Source organism: Zonotrichia leucophrys, chromosome 20 (assembly GCF_028769735.1).
Source record: "Zonotrichia leucophrys gambelii isolate GWCS_2022_RI chromosome 20, RI_Zleu_2.0, whole genome shotgun sequence".
Lineage (NCBI taxonomy): Eukaryota > Metazoa > Chordata > Aves > Passeriformes > Passerellidae > Zonotrichia > Zonotrichia leucophrys.
In genome coordinates, this window is record NC_088189.1 from 10,809,760 (window position 1) to 10,829,594 (window position 19,835).

General features: G+C 52.0%; 2 protein-coding genes across 8 annotated transcripts; one reads left to right on the forward strand and one right to left on the reverse strand.

Moving 5' to 3' along the window:
* The first annotated feature begins 549 nt into the window (after positions 1-549).
* Positions 550-17,378, forward strand: MYBL2 (MYB proto-oncogene like 2). 6 transcript variants are annotated; one of them, XM_064730170.1, is made up of 15 exons: positions 580-719; positions 4,733-4,826; positions 5,918-5,989; positions 6,368-6,460; positions 8,045-8,265; positions 8,414-8,570; positions 9,280-9,549; positions 10,760-11,149; positions 12,596-12,735; positions 13,011-13,110; positions 13,682-13,795; positions 14,303-14,419; positions 14,562-14,708; positions 15,047-15,089; positions 16,658-17,378. In XM_064730170.1, exons 3-15 carry the CDS (start codon positions 5,933-5,935, stop codon positions 16,804-16,806), a joined length of 1,998 nt encoding a protein of 665 aa, XP_064586240.1. In that variant the 5' UTR covers positions 580-719; positions 4,733-4,826; positions 5,918-5,932; the 3' UTR covers positions 16,807-17,378. The 6 variants fall into 6 exon arrangements, with proteins under 6 accessions (XP_064586241.1, XP_064586240.1, XP_064586237.1 ...); XM_064730167.1 differs by lacking the exon at positions 580-719 and adding an exon at positions 4,118-4,215; XM_064730171.1 differs by lacking the exon at positions 15,047-15,089 and having other exon boundaries at positions 550-719.
* LOC135456374 (uncharacterized) lies at positions 1,431-3,237 on the reverse strand. 2 transcript variants are annotated; one of them, XM_064730173.1, is made up of 2 exons: positions 3,138-3,237; positions 1,431-2,458 (listed from the first exon to the last, which is right to left on the reverse strand). In XM_064730173.1, the coding sequence occupies exon 2, from the start codon at positions 2,431-2,433 to the stop codon at positions 1,681-1,683; it is 753 nt and encodes a 250-aa protein (XP_064586243.1). In that variant the 5' UTR covers positions 2,434-2,458; positions 3,138-3,237; the 3' UTR covers positions 1,431-1,680. The 2 variants fall into 2 exon arrangements, with proteins under 2 accessions (XP_064586243.1, XP_064586242.1); XM_064730172.1 differs by having other exon boundaries at positions 1,431-2,454; positions 3,138-3,227.
* Positions 17,379-19,835: the final 2,457 nt, after the last annotated feature.

The window sequence follows — 19,835 nt, forward strand, 5'->3', positions numbered from 1 at the left end:
CACATAGCATCTTGGCACAAACTTTTCTAAAGGAGGTGCCCCAAATCTCCTGATCAGTTGAGGTGTGCTAATATAACGTTAGCAGAAGTGCTTGTATCTCTTCCTCCACTGCAGCTGTTCCCTTTTCACAGCAGCATGTTGGAAATTTTTCATTTATTCCTCTGTTTTCCTTTAAGGCCATGGCTGTGTTTGTCACCCAGAGCACTTCCTACAATCCAGCTCCAGATTTACACAACAAGCTTAATCTCTCCTGTGCAGTATCAATAGCAATCAGTCAGCCAGCACAGGCTGCAGCTGAACCAAGCCCCTGAGTGCTCCTCGTGCTAATTTTAGCTCTGGTTTGTACTCTGGGGTGTTTATACTTCAAACTGTAAATAACTTCTGTTTCCCAGCCCTGTTTCAAGTTGTTTTGTCGCCTGTTCCTGATGTTGTAACATGGTTTAAAAGAAGCCATGTGAGCAGCCAGGGGATACAAGCTGCTCCCTGTTTTCTCGGTGTCTCTGAGGCCTCTCTGACAGCTGAAGAACAAATTTTTTCACTGAATTGATGTTTTTTTGCTAGTGTGGGATACATGTAGCTCATAACTCTCTTTCAAAGCTGTCCCTTTGGCCCTCTGGAAGTATTTAAACTTACTTTGTAACTAGAAACACTTTAGTCGGGGAGTGTGATACATGTAAAATTTATGGCTGACTGACAGAATTTCGAAGGAGTACAAGTAGGTGAGTGCTTTCAAGAGGTGAGGTGAGGCCAGGGGGAGCGGGTTGGGCACAGAGCTAGTGAGGGAGTTTATATATTAATGAAATTATTGCTGTGATTCATAAAAGTTGGTTACAAGCAACTCTTGCTGCTTTCTCATTTTGTCTCTGTCCTCTCATGCAGCATAACTGATTACCCCTAAAAAGGAGGGGGACAGTACACTGGTTATTCAGCAAACCATAAATATCCTGAAAAGCGGTTTTAACAAGTTCCTCGTCCCTTTCTTTGCTGTAAGCAGGGACAGGAGAGGAAAATCAGGATTGTGTGAATGGGGTGAGATCTAACGAGAGAGTGTGAAAAATCTCTAATGGGTGGGTGCGATGGCCTGGGCTCCTTTCCTTCCCACCCCTTGCGCGGGGGCCGGGACAAGCAGTGACACCGTGCATGAGGCAGGCGGGAGCCAGGCCGGGGGTGCCCGGGGGCCGCTCCCCGGCTGTGCTTTCCCGGTGTGCCAGGAGGGGGATCCGCAGCGCCGGCTCCGCAGCCGTGGCCCCGAGGCTGCAGCCGCGTCCCGCTGCCCCTTCTCCGCCGGGACGCGCCCCGAGCCCTCCGCCAGGTAACGGGGCACGGCCCGCTAGGAGGATTCTGCACCAGGCTGCGCCCTGTGGGGCTGTACCAGCCCCGGGTGTTCAGGGGGAGGGCAGCGAGAGTCAGAGACCACCAGCAGAGAGACGTTTGTTTGTATCTTTATTGTGCTCATACAAAACAGAGGGATCGGGGAGGAGGAGCCAGCAAGGCTGCGGCTCTCGGGGGTGCCATCACCAGCCCAAACATTCCCCATCACTCGTGCGGACTCGGCGACCGCAGGTGGGCGGATTTAGCTTGTCACCACTGCTGCCATCACCACTCAAGCTGCTGGCTCCATCTCCTGTGCTGCAGCGCGGATCCCTGCTCCTCGCAGGAGGGAGCAGGCATCCAGCACCATCACAGAGCATCGTGCAGAACCACAGGGGCAGCGTCAGGGTCACTCGGCTGGCTCTCCTGGGTGGCAGACCTGCGGATCAGCGTGGAGTGCTTCTTAAAGGCACCAGGCCAAGCCAGAGGAATCACCACAGGGGTCTCCAGGGGTGATGTGTCTGGTTTGGAGCATCCCAGTAAGTGTAACTCCTCAGTGCTGACATCGAGGGACATGCTGGTATCCATAAAGGATTTTATTGCTGAGATGTCCCACCTGGGTGCTGGCACTTTCCCAAGTGCTGAGACATCTCCAGGCAGCTCAGAGCTCTTGAAGAGCAGGCTCTCCAGTGGCTTGGAGTGCTTGTCTTTCTTGCAAGGTGTCGAGGTGTTCTGTGATGCCACATTCATCAGGCAGCCATCTCTGCTAGGGTGCTCACAGGGCAAACCAGACAGCTCAAACGTGGTCTGGCCACAGTGGGCCTTGCAGAAGCAGACAAGACTGAGGTCAGAGATGCTCTGAGTCAGGCTGTGCAGCTCAGTCTTCACACAGCTGCTCGGAGACTCCACCTGCTTGACAACACACAGAGAACTGCCACTTGCTGCATTGTCCAAGTCCACAGGAAGCTCCCAGGTGTCGTGTTTGGAAGCACTGCCAGAGTCCCTGTAATAGCTCACAACAGGAGAAGAATAGCTATGGCTGGAGGAGCTGGCCAAGAACCCATTTTCCAGGATTTCCTTTCTGGTCAGAATGCTGGTGCTGTGCTTCTGGGTGGACAGCATGGTGCAGAATCCAGCAGCTCTCTGGCTTGTGGAGAAAGATCAGGATAAACCTGTTACTGTTCAGTATAATTCACCAATGGATTACAGACTTACAGTATCAGGACCACTTTTGGCAAAATCCTCTCTCAGTCTTGCAAGGAGCTGAGCAGGATCCAGGACATGTAGGAGAGCATCCAGCCAATCACTCTTTTTAGGCTAAAACAGTTCCACTCCAGCCTGTTTGTTGCTCAGAGGTCATAGTGGAATCTCCCTGAAGTTGTATTTATTTCACCTCAGCCTCCATATCACTAGTCTTAGCTTTATGGCATTTTATCCTCACTCCTGCAGTTAGAGCACCCAGCTAGAATTAAGTCCCTTTGAGAAGGAGGCACCAAAACCAGGCTCTGGCTAGGATGGGAGAGGCTGAGGGTCAGCTCTCATCTTACTTTAAGTTCTATATATGATAACCCTCATCTCCAGCTCAGCCAGGAGCTGACTTTCAGTTCCTTCCTGAAGGACTGGGTAGGCCAGGGAAGGGCATGGCTATACTCCAAACACAACTTTACTCTGACTGCATGTTAAACAGCCATAAATAGTTCCTGAATTTACTATAATGGGGCTGAATAGTCAGTCTAGAAGGAGAGTCTTCCTTAAGAGACTAAACCCTGTTTTTTTTAAGCATTTAGGAAAAAAATGAAGGAATAAGAAAACAGAATAAATAGTACCTTCAGCTCCTGTGAAGACCCTTTGATATTCTTGACCCTTCTCTACTAGTGTTACTTACAGCAGTTTTATAGTTCTGGTAATCAATTAACAGCTGATTTCCTAATTAAGCTAGTTTGGGAGAGGGAGGAGCTTCTGTTTGCTGTTTATTAAGAACGGGGCAGTGAAGGTGGGCCATGGCTGACTGAGGGAGGGACTCTGAGGGCTGGCTTGTGGTCAGTGAATCCTCAGTAAGGTGACACTTCAAGTCTTGCCTTGTGTTTTGTGAGCTGTTAGGAATATCCACGTGTACAGACCTTACATTGATATAGAGAGTATATGTTAATATTTGGGCAGTGCTCTCAGGCACGGGGTTGGATTGTTGTGGCTGTCCTGGGTAGGGACTTTGATGATCTTTGGGGGTCCCTTCCAGCCTGGAATATTCTGTGGTTCTGTAACATGTGCGATGTTCCTGTTCTGTGTCCCTGCTTGGTGTTAGGGCTGGATATGGGATGTCCCGGCTCGGTGCGGGGCTGGATGTGGGGTGTCAGGGGTGCATGTGGGGTGTCCTGGCTGGGTGCAAGCATGGATGTGGGGTGACAGGGCTCGGTGTAGGGGTGGATATGGTGTGACGGGGTCGATGCAGGTTGTCCTGGCTCGGTGTAGGGATGGATGCTGGGTATCAGGGCTGGATGCCGGGTGTCCCGGCTCGGTGTAGGGCTGGATACTGGGTGTCAGGTGGGGATGCGGTGTGTCCCGGCTCAGTGTAGGGCTGGATGCCGGGTGTCCCGGGTCAATGTAAGGGTGGATGCGAGGTGTCCCGGCTCGGTGCCGGGCTGGATGCGGGGTATCAGGTGTGTATGCCGTGTCCCCGCTCGCTGAGGGCTCCCTGAGGGAGCAGAGGGCGGGGCGGGCGGGCGCCCTCCCGCGCGCGCCTCTTTGTGCGGGCGGGATGCGCGGCGCGCATGCGCGGCCCGGCCCCGCGCGGGGGGAGCGCCGTTGGCGCGAGATAGGAAAGCGCCGCCAGCGCCGCCGCTCCGGACCCGCGCCCGGCCCTCAGCGCGGCCCGGCCCGGCCCGACATGGCTCGCCGCGCCCGCGGGTGAGTGCCGGCCCCGCCGTGCCGCCGCTGCCCGTGCCCGCTCCCAGCCGCCGGAGGCTCCTCCCGGCCGCCCCGTTCCCGCTCGCCGGCCGGACAGCGGGATGCGGGGCGGCGGCCCCGTGGTACCCGCGCTGGGACAGCGCCCCGGCTCTGCCCGCTCGGCAGCGGGGGGCGAGCGGGAGCCCCGCGGCATTGCCCGCACCGATCCCCGCGCCCCTTTGCGCCAGCTGCTGAGCTGTGCCTGCGTGCCCCTATGCAAAGTCCACCCCGAGGGAGAGAAGTGGAAAGAAATGGAGAGAAATACTCTTTCCCCTGCTCTGGGCAGAATAAAACTTGCCAGCTGGCGCCTAAAGTGGAGGATCTCCTTTCAGTCTGGGCTGTGTGGGTGGGTGTCGGTGAGGTTGGGGCTCGGTGCTGGAAGGGGGAGATCTGGAGCTCTGCACTGTATGGTGGAGGTTGCTCCCTCTCCTATATTTTTATCAGGTAGAAATGATAATTTTCCTTTATTCCCCCCTAGCGAGGACCAGGATGAGCAGCATTACCAGGACACGGATTTGGATGTGCCGGAGCAGCGGGATGGCAGGTGCAAAGTCAAGTGGACACCAGAAGAGGTGAGTGAGAGCCTGACATTTGCCGAGAGAGGTGCTTTGGGCTGGTGCCTCTGACATGGCACCCTGGGCTTGGGTGACTCCACCCCACCCTCACCTGCTGGCCACGATCTCACCTCCTCCTGTCTTACTACTGGAGAGGACCTTGTGTCTTTTGTACTGAGCTCAGGCCTGAATGAGGCTCAGAGGTTCAGGGGAGTTTGAATTGCAGCCTGAAGAGCAAGAGCTCAGAATTTTTAACTTAAGCCTGTGAGTACTGAGTGAAACACCACTGCCTGCAGCACTCCTGTGAGAACAGAGGAGTCCAGATGAGGCCTGAGGCCTCCAATGAGCTGAAATGTGCAGTGGAAATGTGCTCCTTTTTCTGGAGCATTGACACTTGGGATTATGGTTTAGTCATCCTGGCTGAGAGCCTGAAGTTAACTGGGATATTCTCTTCCTTCCTCCCAGTTTCACTAATCAGTTTGTGCTGTGTGAAAACTACAGCTGGGTCAGAACACCAAGAAAGGTGACTTTTGTGGAGGGATCAAAGCCTTGGGCTCATGTTGGGCAGGGAATAATTTCATTATTGAACTATCCAGAGCTCCCAGATAAGGATGTCTCTAACAGGCTTTCTGTGAGCTGTAGGAGTTTGCATACCCAGGCTATAGCAGGGGTCACAAAAGAAATGCTGTAGAGTCCTGTGGCACTGAAAGAAGAGCACTGTGCAGGTGGTGATACACTTCAATCAGTCAGCTTTCCTGGCCAGACAAAGCCAGTGGCTGGGCTGGGAGATGGGCTGTCTGGTCAGGAGTGTTCTGGGGCTGGCTAAACAGGCCCTTGCCACAGGTTTGAACCAGACTGTAGAGGAATGGAGCTGAGCACTTGTTTTGTACTTAATGTATGAGCTTGTCCTAGTACAGAGCTCAGAACCTGTCTGTTCCAGTTGGGCCCCATGTACTGGAGGGTCTGCTAAACACTGGTGTGAGCTGCCTTCCTCCCCTGAGGAACAAAACCTTGACAGTTCAAAACATCTAATTTGTTCTTTTAATGCCATCAGCCCTGTGGTGTGTGTTTTCAATGTATCTGAAAGTGGATGTTTTTGTCCTTTGCAGGATGAGCAACTGAAGATGTTAGTGAGCCATTATGGGCAGAATGACTGGAAGTTCCTGGCCAGCCACTTTCCTGTGAGTGACCCCATGCCCAGCTGGGAATCCCAGTGTTTGCATGTTGCTGCTTCCCTGTGTCTGTGCAGTGGGACTCTTTTCTGACTGTGCTCTGACTTCATAGCTCCAAGCTGTGAAATGGGGCTGCTTCAGGGCAGGGGGACCTTCTTGCATAGAGGGCTTTCCATGGTGAGTGTGTTGGAGCTGGGGTGAGAAATTGAGGTTCCTGTCCCTGTGTCTGGTGCCCTGGGCCCAGGACCTCCATTTGTGTTCTCTGTGTGCTTGTGCAGGTGTTCTGTGGGACAGCCTGGGTGTGTGGGGACTGCTGTCACTTTGGGAGGTTTCTGGGCCTCTGGAGCCCCTGGTGTGACACAAGAATGTTCCCATTGCTGTTCCCAGAACCGCAGTGACCAGCAGTGTCAGTACCGCTGGCTCAGGGTGTTGAATCCAGACCTGGTTAAGGGCCCGTGGACCAAAGAGGAGGATCAAAAGGTAAGTCAGGGCTGAGAGGATCAGAGTTGGTCTGTCTCTGGCTGCAGAGAGGGTGGAGATGTCAGACCCCTCCTCAGGTGTTGCACACTGTGTGTAATTGCCCCCTGTGGTGGGTACCTGTGAGAGCAGCTCTGTCTGTCCTGCCCTGAGCAGCTCAGGCAGCCATGGTTGGGATGTGATGTGATCTAGGCCCCTCCAGGTAAACACCTTCCCCCTTTCACACAGTGCTGCTACAGTACAGTGCTGCCAAGGGAGAGAGCTGAAAAGGGAATTAATTCATCTGCCTGCTGGCAGGTCTCCACCTGGCCTGGCCAGGTTGGATCTAAGAGAAAATAAAACTGGCATTTCCTGTGCCACTGTAGGCAGGCTGGAGTGGATGTCTGAGGTTGGCTGGGTGAATCATGACTTCTGTGAGCCTGTTTCTCTGCTGAATCCAGAGTCAGCCAAGAGGGGCCAACTCAGACAGACTCATCATCTTGATGTACTTAAGGAAAGTTGGAGTGAAATCCTAATTTTACCAAGGTTTTCTGGTACAGAACATCTTAGTTTGTCAGAGTCTCTGTAACACTCCTGCTCCCCAGCTTCTTTCCCTTTTGGTCCATTATGATTTGTCAAGCCCTAAGGAAGCTTTTCCTGATGTTGTTCCCTGTTCTTACAGCAGAGCAGTTGTTGCCTGCTTTCCCCTTCCCTTTGCCTTGTCCTGACTCTGCCAGCCTACCCATCCTGGCCAGGCTGGGCTCCAGCTCTCTCCTCATTGCTTTGGCCCAGCTCCTTGGCCTCAGTTTGGCATTTTTGGTCCATTTTCCTGTGCTTGAAAGGCAAGAGTCTGCAGCAGGGACATTTATTACGTGAACATCACTTCTACCTGCACCTTTCAGCTCAGCACATCTGGTCAGGGTAGAAATGTTCTTTGAGAACTCTTCAGCCAGGATTTTGATGGCTGAACATTGCAGATTGTTTCATCCTGACTGTGCACTGGATATTTTAGGAGCCCAGAATGGATTCAGTGCCCAGAAATATTTGCAATGGGGCTCTGGCAGAAGTGACAAAGCCCTGGGTGGAGGGTAAGAGGCAAAGTGGATGGTTCTGAAGTGAATTTAAATCTCTCCCTGTGTGTCCTGGTGCTGTCAGGGCATGGAGCTGCAGACTTGTCTATCTTGGGTGTACCACACTGATGGGGACAGCTGTCACACAGCAAGGTCCTTGCGAGTAGGGAGGGCAGAGGAGCCTTGGAGCAGGTGGGACTTGGCCCTTGCTCAGAAATGGGAATGTGTTTCTACATTTGGGCACCTGCCAGTCTCCACCCCATCTTCTGTCAGGGGTCATCTGCATTCACAGGTGCCCTGTGGCAAAATGTCTGCATGGAAAGAGCCTCCTGCAGAAATTTGGCAGAATTATTGCTCTCATGAGGGTTGGAACACCTGACAGCCCTGGTGGCTCCCTCCAGCTTGTCCTCCAAAGGGGGCTTCCTTTGTGTGCCCTTGCCCGGTCCCAGAAAAGGCAAAGAGCAAAGCCTGAAGATGACTGCACTGACCTTCCCCTCCTTTTTTGCATTTCCTTATTCCCCTCCCACTCTCTCTAAAGGTGATTGAACTGGTTAAAAAATATGGCACCAAGCAGTGGACCCTGATAGCCAAGCACCTGAAGGGAAGGTTGGGGAAGCAGTGCCGGGAGCGCTGGCACAACCACCTGAACCCTGAGGTGAAGAAGTCCTCGTGGACAGAGGAGGAGGATCGCATCATCTTTGAGGCCCACAAGGTCCTGGGGAACCGTTGGGCAGAGATTGCCAAGCTGCTGCCTGGGAGGTAGGACCCCTTTGCTCACTGCTGCCTTCTCTGCTGGCAGATCTGTGTGTTAGGCTCTTGGGATGGGGCTGGGCAGGGTGGTGGAGCTGCTAGCTGTGCTTTAAAGCTGCTGGAAGTGATGGTTTGTTCCCTTCTGCTCTCTCTGCAGGACTGATAATGCTGTAAAGAATCACTGGAACTCCACCATCAAGAGGAAGGTGGACACAGGAGGTTTCCTCAATGAAACCAAGGAATCCAAGTCTCTGTACCTCCTTGTGGAGGTGGATAACAAGGAGAAGCAAAGTCAGACAACAGCTGAGAGCCAGGTACTGCACTTGCAGCAGGCAGCTGGGTCAGTCCCTGCCCTGCCAATGCATTCTGGAGCTCTTCATCCACCTTTCTGCTGCCTCTCACTGCCTTTTCCACAGCCTGGTGTCTGCATAGACAGTCTGCCTTCCCCAGCCTCCCAACTCTCTCTCTCCAGGAGACTGAGTGTGTTATCCAGGCAGAGGACAGCAGCCTGCTAGAGCTGTTACCTTGCCAATCCCAGCATCAAGTCTGTCTTAGACCCTGAATATTCATTGTGCTGCTGCTGGTGGGAGGAGGAGGCTGCTCCAGACAGTGTGTGTGTGGGAGCAGGGTGAAGAGATACTGTGTTCCTTTCCTCTAGAACAGGAAGCAGGGAAGTACACCCAGTGATTGTTTTCATGAAGATAGCATGTAGTTTTTGAAGGCAGGCTCCTGATAAATAGGAAACAGAACTAGTGCTACATGCTCAGCCTAAGTACAACTTTCTCCTGGGACACTGTTAAATGAAATCTTCAGTTAAAGAGTCCTGTGCTCATTATGTTGCATGGACTCCTTAGGGAGTGTATGGGACAGAGCAATGAGGGAGAATGGGGATGTGAAACAAACCCAATGGCAGGTAGGAGAGTGGGCAAAGCTGAATGTGTCCAGGTGCTCTCTGTCCCCAAGATATGACACTGTTCCCTTGCTTTCTGCTGATGTCTGGTCTTTCTTTGTGTGTGTGCCAAGAATGTCCTGCTAAACTGGCCGGTGGATGTCTCTGAAATAAAGGAAGAAGATGTCAGTGATGAGGAAGTGACAGGTGTGCAGGAGCTGCCCTTGGAGCTTCCAGCTGCAGAAGTGGCAGAGCAGAACGTGGAAGGGACTCCAGATGATGCAGTGCCCGAGGATGGCACTTCATTGGTGGAATCACCATACAAATGGGTTGTTGAAGCTGCCAACTATTTGTACCCATCTTGTGCCCCAGCACTCAGTGAAGCTCTGGACATGATTGAATCTGTAAGTAAGACCCTTGTTCCTCCAGTTACTCTTAGGGTGTTACCCTCACCCTTTTTATTTGAGTGAACTTACTGGATGCCCTTGATCATCACCCTGAGGAGGACTGGGTCAGTCACTGCCATGCAGCTTGCCCCTGTCTCTCTTCCAGGGCTGGGTTAGACCTTTCCAGCTCTGCCAGTACTGCTGTGGGCTTGTGGCTTTTCCTAGCTGGATGTCCCTGTGCATGGGCTCTGCCTGTGTGGGAGGCTGTAAGTGCTGGCAAACTTGATTTCCAGCCCTTCTTTGTCAGCCAGAGTGTGCCCAGTTCTCCTTTTTGTAACAGTTCAGGTCCATGCTCACTGACTGTCCTTTCTGCCCTGTCCTGGGGTGGGATAGGACAGGGCAGACTGGGAATAAGCCAAGCCCATTGTACTATGCAGGACAGACCCCTTCACACTGGCATAACTGCAACCATTTGCTTTCAGTGGAGGTAACTTCACTGAAAATAGTTATATTCAGCCAGTCAAGCAGTGCTGAGGTCCCCTGGGTGACAGAGGCACACCAGGGTGGGAGGCTGGCTAAAATCTACAGGGCACTTTGCTGCTATCAGAGGGAAGTTGCCTCTGCAGCCCTCAGCCTGCCTGAGGCATGGAGGAGTCACTTTGCCTCTGTATAGCAAGATGGTGTGCCTGAGGCTGAGCAACACATCTGTGGGCCCTTGGGGCCTGCTTGTGTGGTGCTGGGTGTTGCTGCTGGGGTGGAGCTGTGAAGCAGCTCACTTCTGAACTGGTCTGGTTAGTTTTAATCTGCTTTTAGCTTGTGCAGGTTACACCAGAGCCCTGTGCCCAGCTCTACAGGTGTGCCCAAGACTGTGGGTTGCTCTTGGGTGATAGTTCCTTCAGTCCCTGTTCCCAGCTCTCTGCCCAGCTGGTGTTTTTTGTCCCCTCTCTGAAGGGGTGCAGCTGTTTGTGCAGCTGTGCTGTTAACCAAACAGGGAAACCAGCTTTGCATAAATAGAAAAACCTGGCCTGTGCACAAGCAGCAGCTCTCAGCTGGGTCAGATCCCTGCTCTGCCTGTGGCAGAGGAGAGAAGGGCTTGAGCTGTCCCTGCCCAGGCTCCTTCCAAAGCTTGATGCCATCTCACACCCCTACTTATTTCACCTCCCAGTTCACCAGTCAGTCTGCTCAGCTGCCACCCTGGGCTGCTGCTGATGCTTTCCTTTGTGTGCAGGACCCAGATGGGTGGTGTGACCTGACCCAGTTTGACCTGCCTGAGGAGCCCTTGGCTGGCAGCAGCAGCAGTGGCAGCGCCAGCCCGGCCAGACCAGCACCCAGTGAGGCAGCCCCGGCACTGCCCAGTGTCACCGAGTACCGCCTGGATGGCCACACCATCTCTGACCTGAGCAGGAGCAGCAAGGGAGAGCTCATCCCCATCTCCCCCCACGCTGAGGGCAGCTTTGGCACCCCGCCCTCGGTGCTGAAGAGGCAGAAGAAGAGGAAGATCTCCCTCTCACCCGTCACAGAGAACGTCACCAGCACCAGCATGTCCTTCCTGGACTCCTGCAACAGCATGACACCCAAGGGCACCCCTGTAAAGACACTGCCCTTCTCTCCATCTCAGGTATCTTCTTGCCCTAATGTCATGTATGCCCATCAGCTCTGCCAGCTTTGTGCTCCTCCTGCCTTGAGTGAGGCCATGCCAGTGTGCAGAGCTTGTTCCTGCACTAAAAGAAGGCTCAGAGCTGGTTTCTGGCACTGCTTCTCTTCAGTGCTGCCCTTCCTGTGGGAGCAGCAGCCTGTGTCTCCATCTGGGAGTGACTGCAGCTTTAAGGAAGCCCAGCTACCCTGTCTGAGGGGCCGGGCACGTGCCCATCATGAGGAAGGAGCCCCATCTGCATACCAGGGTGTGATGGAGAGGGCACTGCTGCTGTCCCCAGGGCATTGCTGCCCCAGCTGTGGGCAGCAGAGTGACACCAGTGAAAACTTGCTTTCCCTATCTGCTGCCCAGCCTGTGTGACTGAACTGCAAACAAACACCTTGTGCAGATCTGTCTTTCTGTGTCTATGGAAATGCTCCTGGCCTTTGTTGCAAAAGGGGCTCAGGATCTTTCAGCCTTTGTTGTGACTCCCACAGTGTCCACACATGTGGTCTCCAACACATATCACCTTGGAGCACTGTGGTGGTCAGACCCACGAGTGTCTCCTGTAGAAGGGGTGGAGTTGTGCCTATAAATGAAAATAAAGGCTGCTGCATTCTCCAGTACAGTTCCCACTCAAGTTCTGTTCTCCAGAACCTCCCCAGCTGTGCCTTCCAGGGCTTTATTTCTGCTGTTTCTGCAGCAGAAAACATGGGAGAGGCACCAGAGGAGAGTCCAAAATGCAGGTTCAGATGGATTTGAATGAAAGCCCAGCACAAAGAAAAAACCAGAGCAGGACCCATAATGTCCAGCTCTGCAGAGTGTAAAAAGCAGGAATGTGTGGAGTGAGTCTGAGAAGAAAAAAGTGCATGCCCTGCCTCAAGCTGAGCTTCAGCCATCAGTGAATGTCACAAACAGAGTTTTTATCTCCCAAGAGGCTCTTGGGTACAAACACTGTTCCTTATGGGAGCAGAGCTGTCCCTCACTGGCTGCTGGGAAGAAAAACCCTGGAAGAGCTGGTACAGCTTGTTGTTTGCTCCTCATAGTTTAGGCTGAAGACTGCTCAGTGCAAGACCTGTTAACTTGTACACTTTGTGTTACATGGACTTCCCTCATGTTTGCCAGCCTGAGTTGGGTGATCTGGGATTACCAGTGCAAGGAGAGACTTCTCTTTACTCTGTAACTGGTAGCTCTGATAGTTGTATCAGCTTGTCCTTTATGGGAAGTGTATAATCTTTATAGGTATGAGGCACCTTCTGGCAACTTTTGTGTATCCATTTACAGAACTGTGAGTATTAACCCCCACTGGTTTGGGAGGGTTGTTTCTACTTCAGGGTTTCCTTCATATTTAGGGAAAAGTAATGGCTTGTGATGCAGTGCTGGGCTGCTTGAGACTGAGTATCTTCAATTTTTCTTTCCTGTGCTGTGCAGTTCTTGAACTTCTGGAGCAAACAGGATACACTAGAACTGGAGAACCCCTCCCTGACCTCCACGCCTGTGTGCAGCCAGAAGGTGATTGTCACCACCCCACTGCACAGGGACAAGACCCCTCTGCTCCAGAAGAACTTAGCGTAAGTCCTCCCTTTCCCACACAGCAGTCTGGTCCAGCTCAGACACAGCTCCCAGTACTTGTCATGATATTACTGAGAAAGGGGCAAGGCAGGCTGGGGATTTCCTTAAATCACTGTTTTCTCCCCCAAAACAGCTCTTCTCTGAGCTGCAGGGAGTGTCCAGGCTCACTGTGGGCACAACCAGTGACCTCTGTTGTGCTCAGCTGCTGGGTGAGCTGTGGCCTTGTGTGGGTTACAGGCTGTCTGATCCCTTGTCTTTCCCTCTCTGCTCCCAGGTTTGTCACACCAGATCAGACCTATGTGGTGGACAACACACCTCACACTCCCACACCTTTCAAAAATGCCCTGGAGAAATATGGACCAATTAGACCTCTGGTAATTATTGGGCAGGGCTGTGCCTTGTGGGGCTGATGAATGCAAATGAGACATGGGATTGAGGGAGGTTGGGGCAGGGCTGTGAGCAAACTCTTATCTGGGCCAGAACAAAGGGCAATTTGGTAGTGCCAGGCTGAGAGGGGAGGGGTGAAGGGGACATTGTCACAGTGATCATTTCATTGTAAGGAGCTGCAGGACTTTTAGATCCTCTGTAAACCAGCTAAAAATGCCAGAAGCTGCCCTTGCATCAGGCTGCAGTGCTTGAGGAACAGGGAAATGATCTGCCTAGGGCTCCCTGAGGAGCTGGATCTCCCAGGCCTTGTGTGCACACAGGTCCCTGATGGCACACTGGGGTTCAGCTGATAAGTCCCCGCACCTGCAGATCCTGTAAATCCATCAGGCTAGCAGAAAACTTGTCATATCTTTCCCAGCTGGGAAGCAAATAGGTTTTTGTGTTTGTCCTCCCTCTGTGGGCTCTCCTGACCCCACTGTCCCTGGAGGGGAATGCTTGTGAGCCTGCCCAGCACAGAGATTTTGACTGCCTGGTGCTCTCTCTGCCTTTCCACCCCAGCCCCAGACCCCTCACCTGGAAGAAGACTTGAAGGAGGTGCTCCGAAGTGAAGCTGGCATTGAACTCATCATCGAGGATGATGTGAAGCCTGAGAAACAGAAGAGAAAACAAGGGGTGAGCTGGCTGTGCATCCATACCAGCTGCTAAGCTGCCCTGTGCTCTTAAGGAGTGTTTTGGCTGGTTTGATTCATCCTGCTATAGATGCCAAAATGTTTTTAGCCCCGTGGCTGCTCTCTTTTAATCAGCAAGAGGTGCCTGAGGTTAAGGGCTGCTTAAAGTACCTCCTGTGGTGTCCTGGTTTATGCTGAGCTCAGGGCTTGTTGGCACACTTGGAGCATCTGGGGCAAGTTGGGCTCTCAGAAGGCTGTGGGATGGCATGAAAAGTCTCAGTTTCCTGGTGGCCTTCCCCTCCTACTAAAGGTTCCTCCTCTAAACTGGTGGCTCAAGGTGCCAGGAGGGGGGCACTGGAAGCTGCTGTGCCCTGTGGTGGGGAAGGCTGCACACATCTTCCCCCTGAGGTGCTGGTGCCATGCAGAACTGGGGTGCTGTGGCCTTGGTGGGCCCCCAGGGTGGCCTTTGCAGGGTGGTTTGTGCTGACACCGGTGTCCCTGTGCTCCCCAGCTGCGCAGGAGCCCCATCAAGAAGGTCCGAAAATCTCTGGCCCTGGACATTGTGGATGAAGACATGACACAAAACCTGCCTGCCCTCCCCAAGACTGTGTGTTTCAAAAGAGCCCAGGTGAGGGATTGTGTGCTCAGAGCAGGCTCTGCTCTGAAAAAACTCTGCAAAGCAGCAGTAGCAGCCTGGAGCTGCCTTTGAACAGCCCATGGGGATGAAGGGCTGGATTTCTTCTTTCCTTACACTTTTTCTCCTGGTGCAGCCTGTGAATTTCCTGTCAAGGTCCCTGAACCTGTCCTCCTCGAGCAGGAAGAATGACAGTGGTTTGCTCAACAGAGCCTTTGTGCAAGTGCAGCCAGAGAAAATGTCCTACAGGAAAATGCCAAGCCATTTCCGACCACCAGAACCGGTAAGCCCTGCAGCAGCCACTGCTCTCCCAGGCAGGAGTTTATCTGGCAGTGCAGCCCTTGTCCCTTGAGAAGTGAGGGATGGACCTCTGAACTGCTGCACAGGCATCCCTGCACTGTCAGGGCTGTCTTTACACCAAGGCTGGGAGATGCTGAGCCACTTTATGTGCCATTTTATGTTCCTCAAAGACATGGCTCATGTTTGGCCCTGGAATTCCTCATGGAAATCCTCACCCAGAAAGGAATTTGGATGTCTGCTCTGGCATTAAAGTAAACCTTCCTTTTTCCAGTGGGCACTCCTTGAGTGACAGCAGCAAGCTCATCTTTTTTTGCTTTTCAGGGCAGAGCAACTCTGAAGAGCTGTATAAAGGTTAAACAGGAAGGTATTTCCCAGCCCTGTGTTTTTTAGGGTGTTTCTGGGTAGTGGGGAAGGCTGTGTGCCTTAGGCAGCATAGGCTGGCTTTATCCTGCTTTATCCTGACCCTGTGGCAGTACAGAGCTCCAGTTGGCAGTGTGACACCTTGTCCCTTGTGCTGAGGTTGGGCCTGTTACAGCAGCTCTGCTCCTCAGCTCTGCACAGCTCTGCTGGAGTCACAGCAGCCTACAAATGCCCTCTGGGGCATAAACAGATCTCTACAACCTTCACTCACAGGCATGATGCATTCATGGAGGGATATCCCTATTTGCTGGGCTTAGATAAAGTCTAAGTGTATGGAAATCTGGACCATAATTTTGTAGGTATTTACTTGGGTTGAGTCACTTGAGGTCTCTGGTAGCTTCAGTGGGGATGGAAACACATGCTGTCCTTGTTGGGGGGTTAAACTGCAACTAGGAGCTTCTGTGATGGTGTTTTCCCATCCCTGGAGGTGCAGGGTTATCCTCAGGAAACTGCAGTGAGTGGGGATCTGTCCCTGCATTAGAGCTGTCTAGTGAAACCTATTTCTTCTGACAAATAAATACCCTTCAGCCAGAGTAATTCCTCCCCCTTCCCAAAATAAACCCTTCTTAAGCGCTTCCATTTCTCCTCCTGTCCTCACCAGGGCTGTGTTGCTCTGAGAGCTAATGGCTCTGTATAAATAAACTTTGGGGGTGACAGGGAGGCAGCTGCTGTGGTGACAGAGCACAGGTGTGCAGTGAAATCCCTCTGCCCACAGCCAGCAGGGCAGTCTGTGCTGCTGCTGCCTCTGGGGATTTATTGTGCTGCTCTGGTGCTGCTGGCAGGCAGTTTTTAGTTAAGGAAGCTCATCCAGCTCTGGGCTGAGCCTCAGTGGGCCCAAAGCCACTCTGTGGCAGTGTGGGACATTGCTGCTGTGGCCAGCACTGGAGCCCTGGTTCCCTGCAGTGCAGGTATTTCCAGTTCAGGGCACTGCCTGTGTCCTGGCATTTACCAGGGGATCCTCAGGGGCTTTCCTGGAGTGCAGAAACACTCATGGGTGCCCTTTCTGCATGCAGAGACTGAAGCACTCCTGGGTTTTTGCTGTGGGACCCTGCTGAAACTGAAGGTACCAGATTGCTGTTGAGGATGGCATTGGATCAAAACAGACCTGGGGCCCAGCAGCTCCTGTAGGAGTTGAACTGGTTGGCAATAAACTCCAAAGCTGTGCTTGAATTTCTTCCATCATTCTGGAATATCTTCAGGGCTGTGAATTTTAATAGGTTTGTGCTTTGGGGTTTTTGTCTTGAGGCAAGTAAGGGAAAGCCCTGAAAGGGATTTTCTTGAAGTGGAGCACTCACCTGGGAAACTGCTGACCCTGAACCGCAGAAATTACCACCTCAGCTGTGAGGAGTAACTGGTGGTGGGCAAGTTCCTCCTGGCTGTGAGATGGTTTCTGAAGTTTTATTTCCCTTGCTAGTTTTATTTATTTTTTTCAGTCTTTTAGAACAGGATATCACAAGATGTTTGTCCTTGGCCTTGACTGTGTTGTACACATCCTTTCTCTTCCCTCTGCAGATGACCAGGGCTTGGAAAGCAGTGGCCTGTGGTGGAACTCGAGACCAACTCTTCATGCAGGAGAAAGCTCGACAGTTTCTGGGCACATTGAAACAGAGTCACACATCAAGGACCTTAATCTTATCATGAAGGATTGTTCTGCTTTCTAATCTTATTTTTTAAACCTTTTTAATAAGTGGAGGGGGAACCACAGGAAAAAATATCTTCTGCCAGGCCTTAGTATATGGGAGTGGATTTTTTTCCCTTCAGTTCCCAGGTAGATCTACATTGTAATAAATGGGGCTAACTGCTGGCTAGTGTGTGGAATGCAAGCTTTGGGATCATTATGGAAAGGCAAACAAGGGAGGCTTGGAGAGCTGACTGCAAGACCTCTCTCTGCAAGACCTGAGTTCTGGAGAAGTGGAAGCAGCAGCTGTGTTGCACCTTGGAGCAGCAGGTGCTGGAGACTGACCTCCCAGCATCCCTGGATTCCTGCTGCTGCTCTGGTACCTCAGCAATGACTTTGTGAAGGTTCCTGCATGCCTTGAGTGTCCCTCCTGGCTTTCCCCAGGGGATGGAGTGTCCCCTGGGCTGGAGAAGGAGGAGGGAGGCTGTGGTGCTATGGGGTGAGCTGTGCCTGGAGCCCCTTGCTCCCTGTGGGGCTGCTTTGTGCTGCCATGGCTCCAGCAGGGGACTCTCCCCACGACTGTGCTCCCTCTTCCAATAAATGATGGTGCTCACATCCCTTGGACTCTGCCTCTGCCTCACAGCACTGGGGGAAGGCAGCAAAGTGCTGGGGTTTGTGGGGGCTCTTTGCTCTCCTGGCAAGTTGTTGAATTCTTGTTGGCTTTTCAGCAGGGAGAAGGGATTTTCTCCTCACACACACCCTGAGTTTCATCAGGTGTTCTGAAGTTTTGGATACTTTATGTAAATCAGATTTGGGATCTCTGCAGAGGTGGATGGAGGCTGGAGAAGAGCAGCAGGAGTGTGTGATGTAGCAAAGCTTTTCTGTTGCCCTTCCTTTAGAGACTAAAGTTGCTTCATGTAGCTATTCCAGTGTGGGAACAGTAGCACTGCCCTGGTTTGAGGTAGCCAAGGATGGAATGTGGGGATTTTAGCAACATATTAACTTTGCAATTGGAAAGGTGTTGGGAAAACTGCAGAGCAGCTCGACAGAACAGGAAGAGCTTTTTGGGTGAGCTGTGATGTGCTTTCCATGGCCAAAGCCAGCCTGGCAGATCTGCCTCTGCCTGGGGCTGTGCACAGAACAAAGCTGTGCCCACCCCAGGGTGCAAAACCAGAGCTGGGCTGTACAAATCTCCTTTCAGGCTGTGGCTTATGCTGGAAATAGAGTCAAAAAATCCTTGCTGACAAACTTGTTAATAAAACCTTGGATCCTGGGAAATGAGGGAGGTTTAGAAACCCAGCTAATTTTTCATTTTTACAAGCTCAGGGCCAGAGAAAATCCATGAAGTAATTTTTATTTCTGTTTCTTGGTGTTGCAGTGTTTGCTTTGGAAAGACAGCTGGGACCACTTGTCTGAAAGCCTGGCTTTAGCTGCTCCCATTCTGTTGTTATTTTAAGAAAAATCGTCATAAACCCATCCCTCTCTGCTGGGGCTTTGGTGGGCTGGGCTGTTCCTGCACTGGTGCCTGCACAAACCCAAGCCTGGAATTGCAATTCCTTCCTGGAGCTGTGAGCAGGCAGGGGCTGCTGCAGGATAAATCAGGCTGTGAGCCTGGCACCTCTGTTTGAGAGCTGCCCCCAAATTAAAGGAGGATAGGACAGAATAAACTGCTTCTCTGAGGCTGTAAATCCAGGCAGTGCAGGCTGTCCTGTACTACAGAACGTTTGTGGAGAAAGCTCAAGGGGCAGAAAAATACCAAGGTCTGGCATAGCTGATGAGTAAAATAAAGAATTAGCTTTTAATTGGAAAAGGGAGCTGCTTCTAGTGTGGAGGTTGCCAGTGTGGTTTGGCTGTCCTGGGGCCCAAGAATAGACATTGGTGAGGTAAAAAAGGTTGCACTTTGTTTTTCCTGTGAGTTTGGATGCTCTGCTTTCTTTCCAGTAAAAATCTCATGGAAGTTGAACTCCATGCTGCCTGTGGAGTTACTGGGCTGGAGCTGGAGACCCCTCCCAGTCTGAGGCTCCATGTCCCTGGGTGATGTCCCTTGAGGCCTCTGCAGTGACACAGAGTGGCCCAACCTTCATTCACAGAGGGAAATCTGATGTTTAATTTAGCTTTAAATGAAAGACCAGGATGAAAGTGTTCCATGAGCGCTGGCTGTGTGTGGGAGGAATCCCCTCCCATGGCCCAGCTTGTTGCACAAACCCCATATTCTACTTGATTTTAAAGTTTGTCTTTTGGTAGTTTGCTTTCTACAACAGATCAGATGACTCTCTGGTTGAGTCCAGACATGGAAAAAGGTTTTTTAAAAGGGATTTTTAAAGGATTTTTACCAGGAGTGGGAAGGGAATATCATAGCCAGAGCTCCTGGGTTGTGGCAGTGCCCTGACTGCTAACAGGACGTTGTTTCCAGCTGGGAAGAGTAAAAATAACGGAGTAAGGAGATTAAAAAAGGAGACCCATGTTTTTTTATTGGCAATCTTACTTTGGATGGAGCCTGGTGTGGCTGAGGAGCACTGATCTCACACAGTTCCATGGTCACCAGTGTGGGAGCTGCTGTGTGTCCCTCCAAGGGCTCTCAGCTGCTGGGCTCCCTCCTGCTGCTCACAGGGATTTCACACCTTTTTATCTCGTTTTCACAGCTAATTCTGCTAAAGCCTGTGCAAACAGCATGTTGCTCACAGGGGACTCTTTTGGTTCCACACCCACGGGGAGAGATATCTGACCTGGAGGAATGCAAGTGGTGAACAGAGAAATTCCTCGTATTTTGGGCATTTCTTGCATCTGAAGGAAATACAAGAAAAAGACAAATGATGAGGCTCAGCTAGGGAACAGGGTATGAGACCAGCCCTGGCAAAGCAAGGGTTCTGTAGTTATGGGATCCATGTTTGTGTTCCTGGGATGTGGAGTTCTCCAGATGTTGGCAGCAATTCGTGCTGCAAGCCAGCCTTGCCCTGCTGACCTTTGATGGCTCCTTAGTAACAGAGTAGGGGAATTTCTCCATTACAGCATCATTAATAGCTCAATATTAATTGGTTACACCCCAGTAATGTTCCATGGGCTTTATCACTG

Coding starts and splice junctions, on each gene's coding strand:
- LOC135456374 (XM_064730173.1), bottom strand. CDS start 2,433: ATGCTGTCCACCCAGAAGCACAGCACCAGCATTCTGACCAGAAAGGAA.
- MYBL2 (XM_064730166.1), top strand. CDS start 4,506: ATGGAGAGAAATACTCTTTCCCCTGCTCTGGGCAGAATAAAACTTGCC. Junction 11,150..12,595: donor TGCCCTTCTCTCCATCTCAG/GTATCTTCTTGC, acceptor TGTGCTGTGCAG/TTCTTGAACTTCTGGAGCAA. Junction 12,736..13,010: donor CTGCTCCAGAAGAACTTAGC/GTAAGTCCTCCC, acceptor CTCTGCTCCCAG/GTTTGTCACACCAGATCAGA.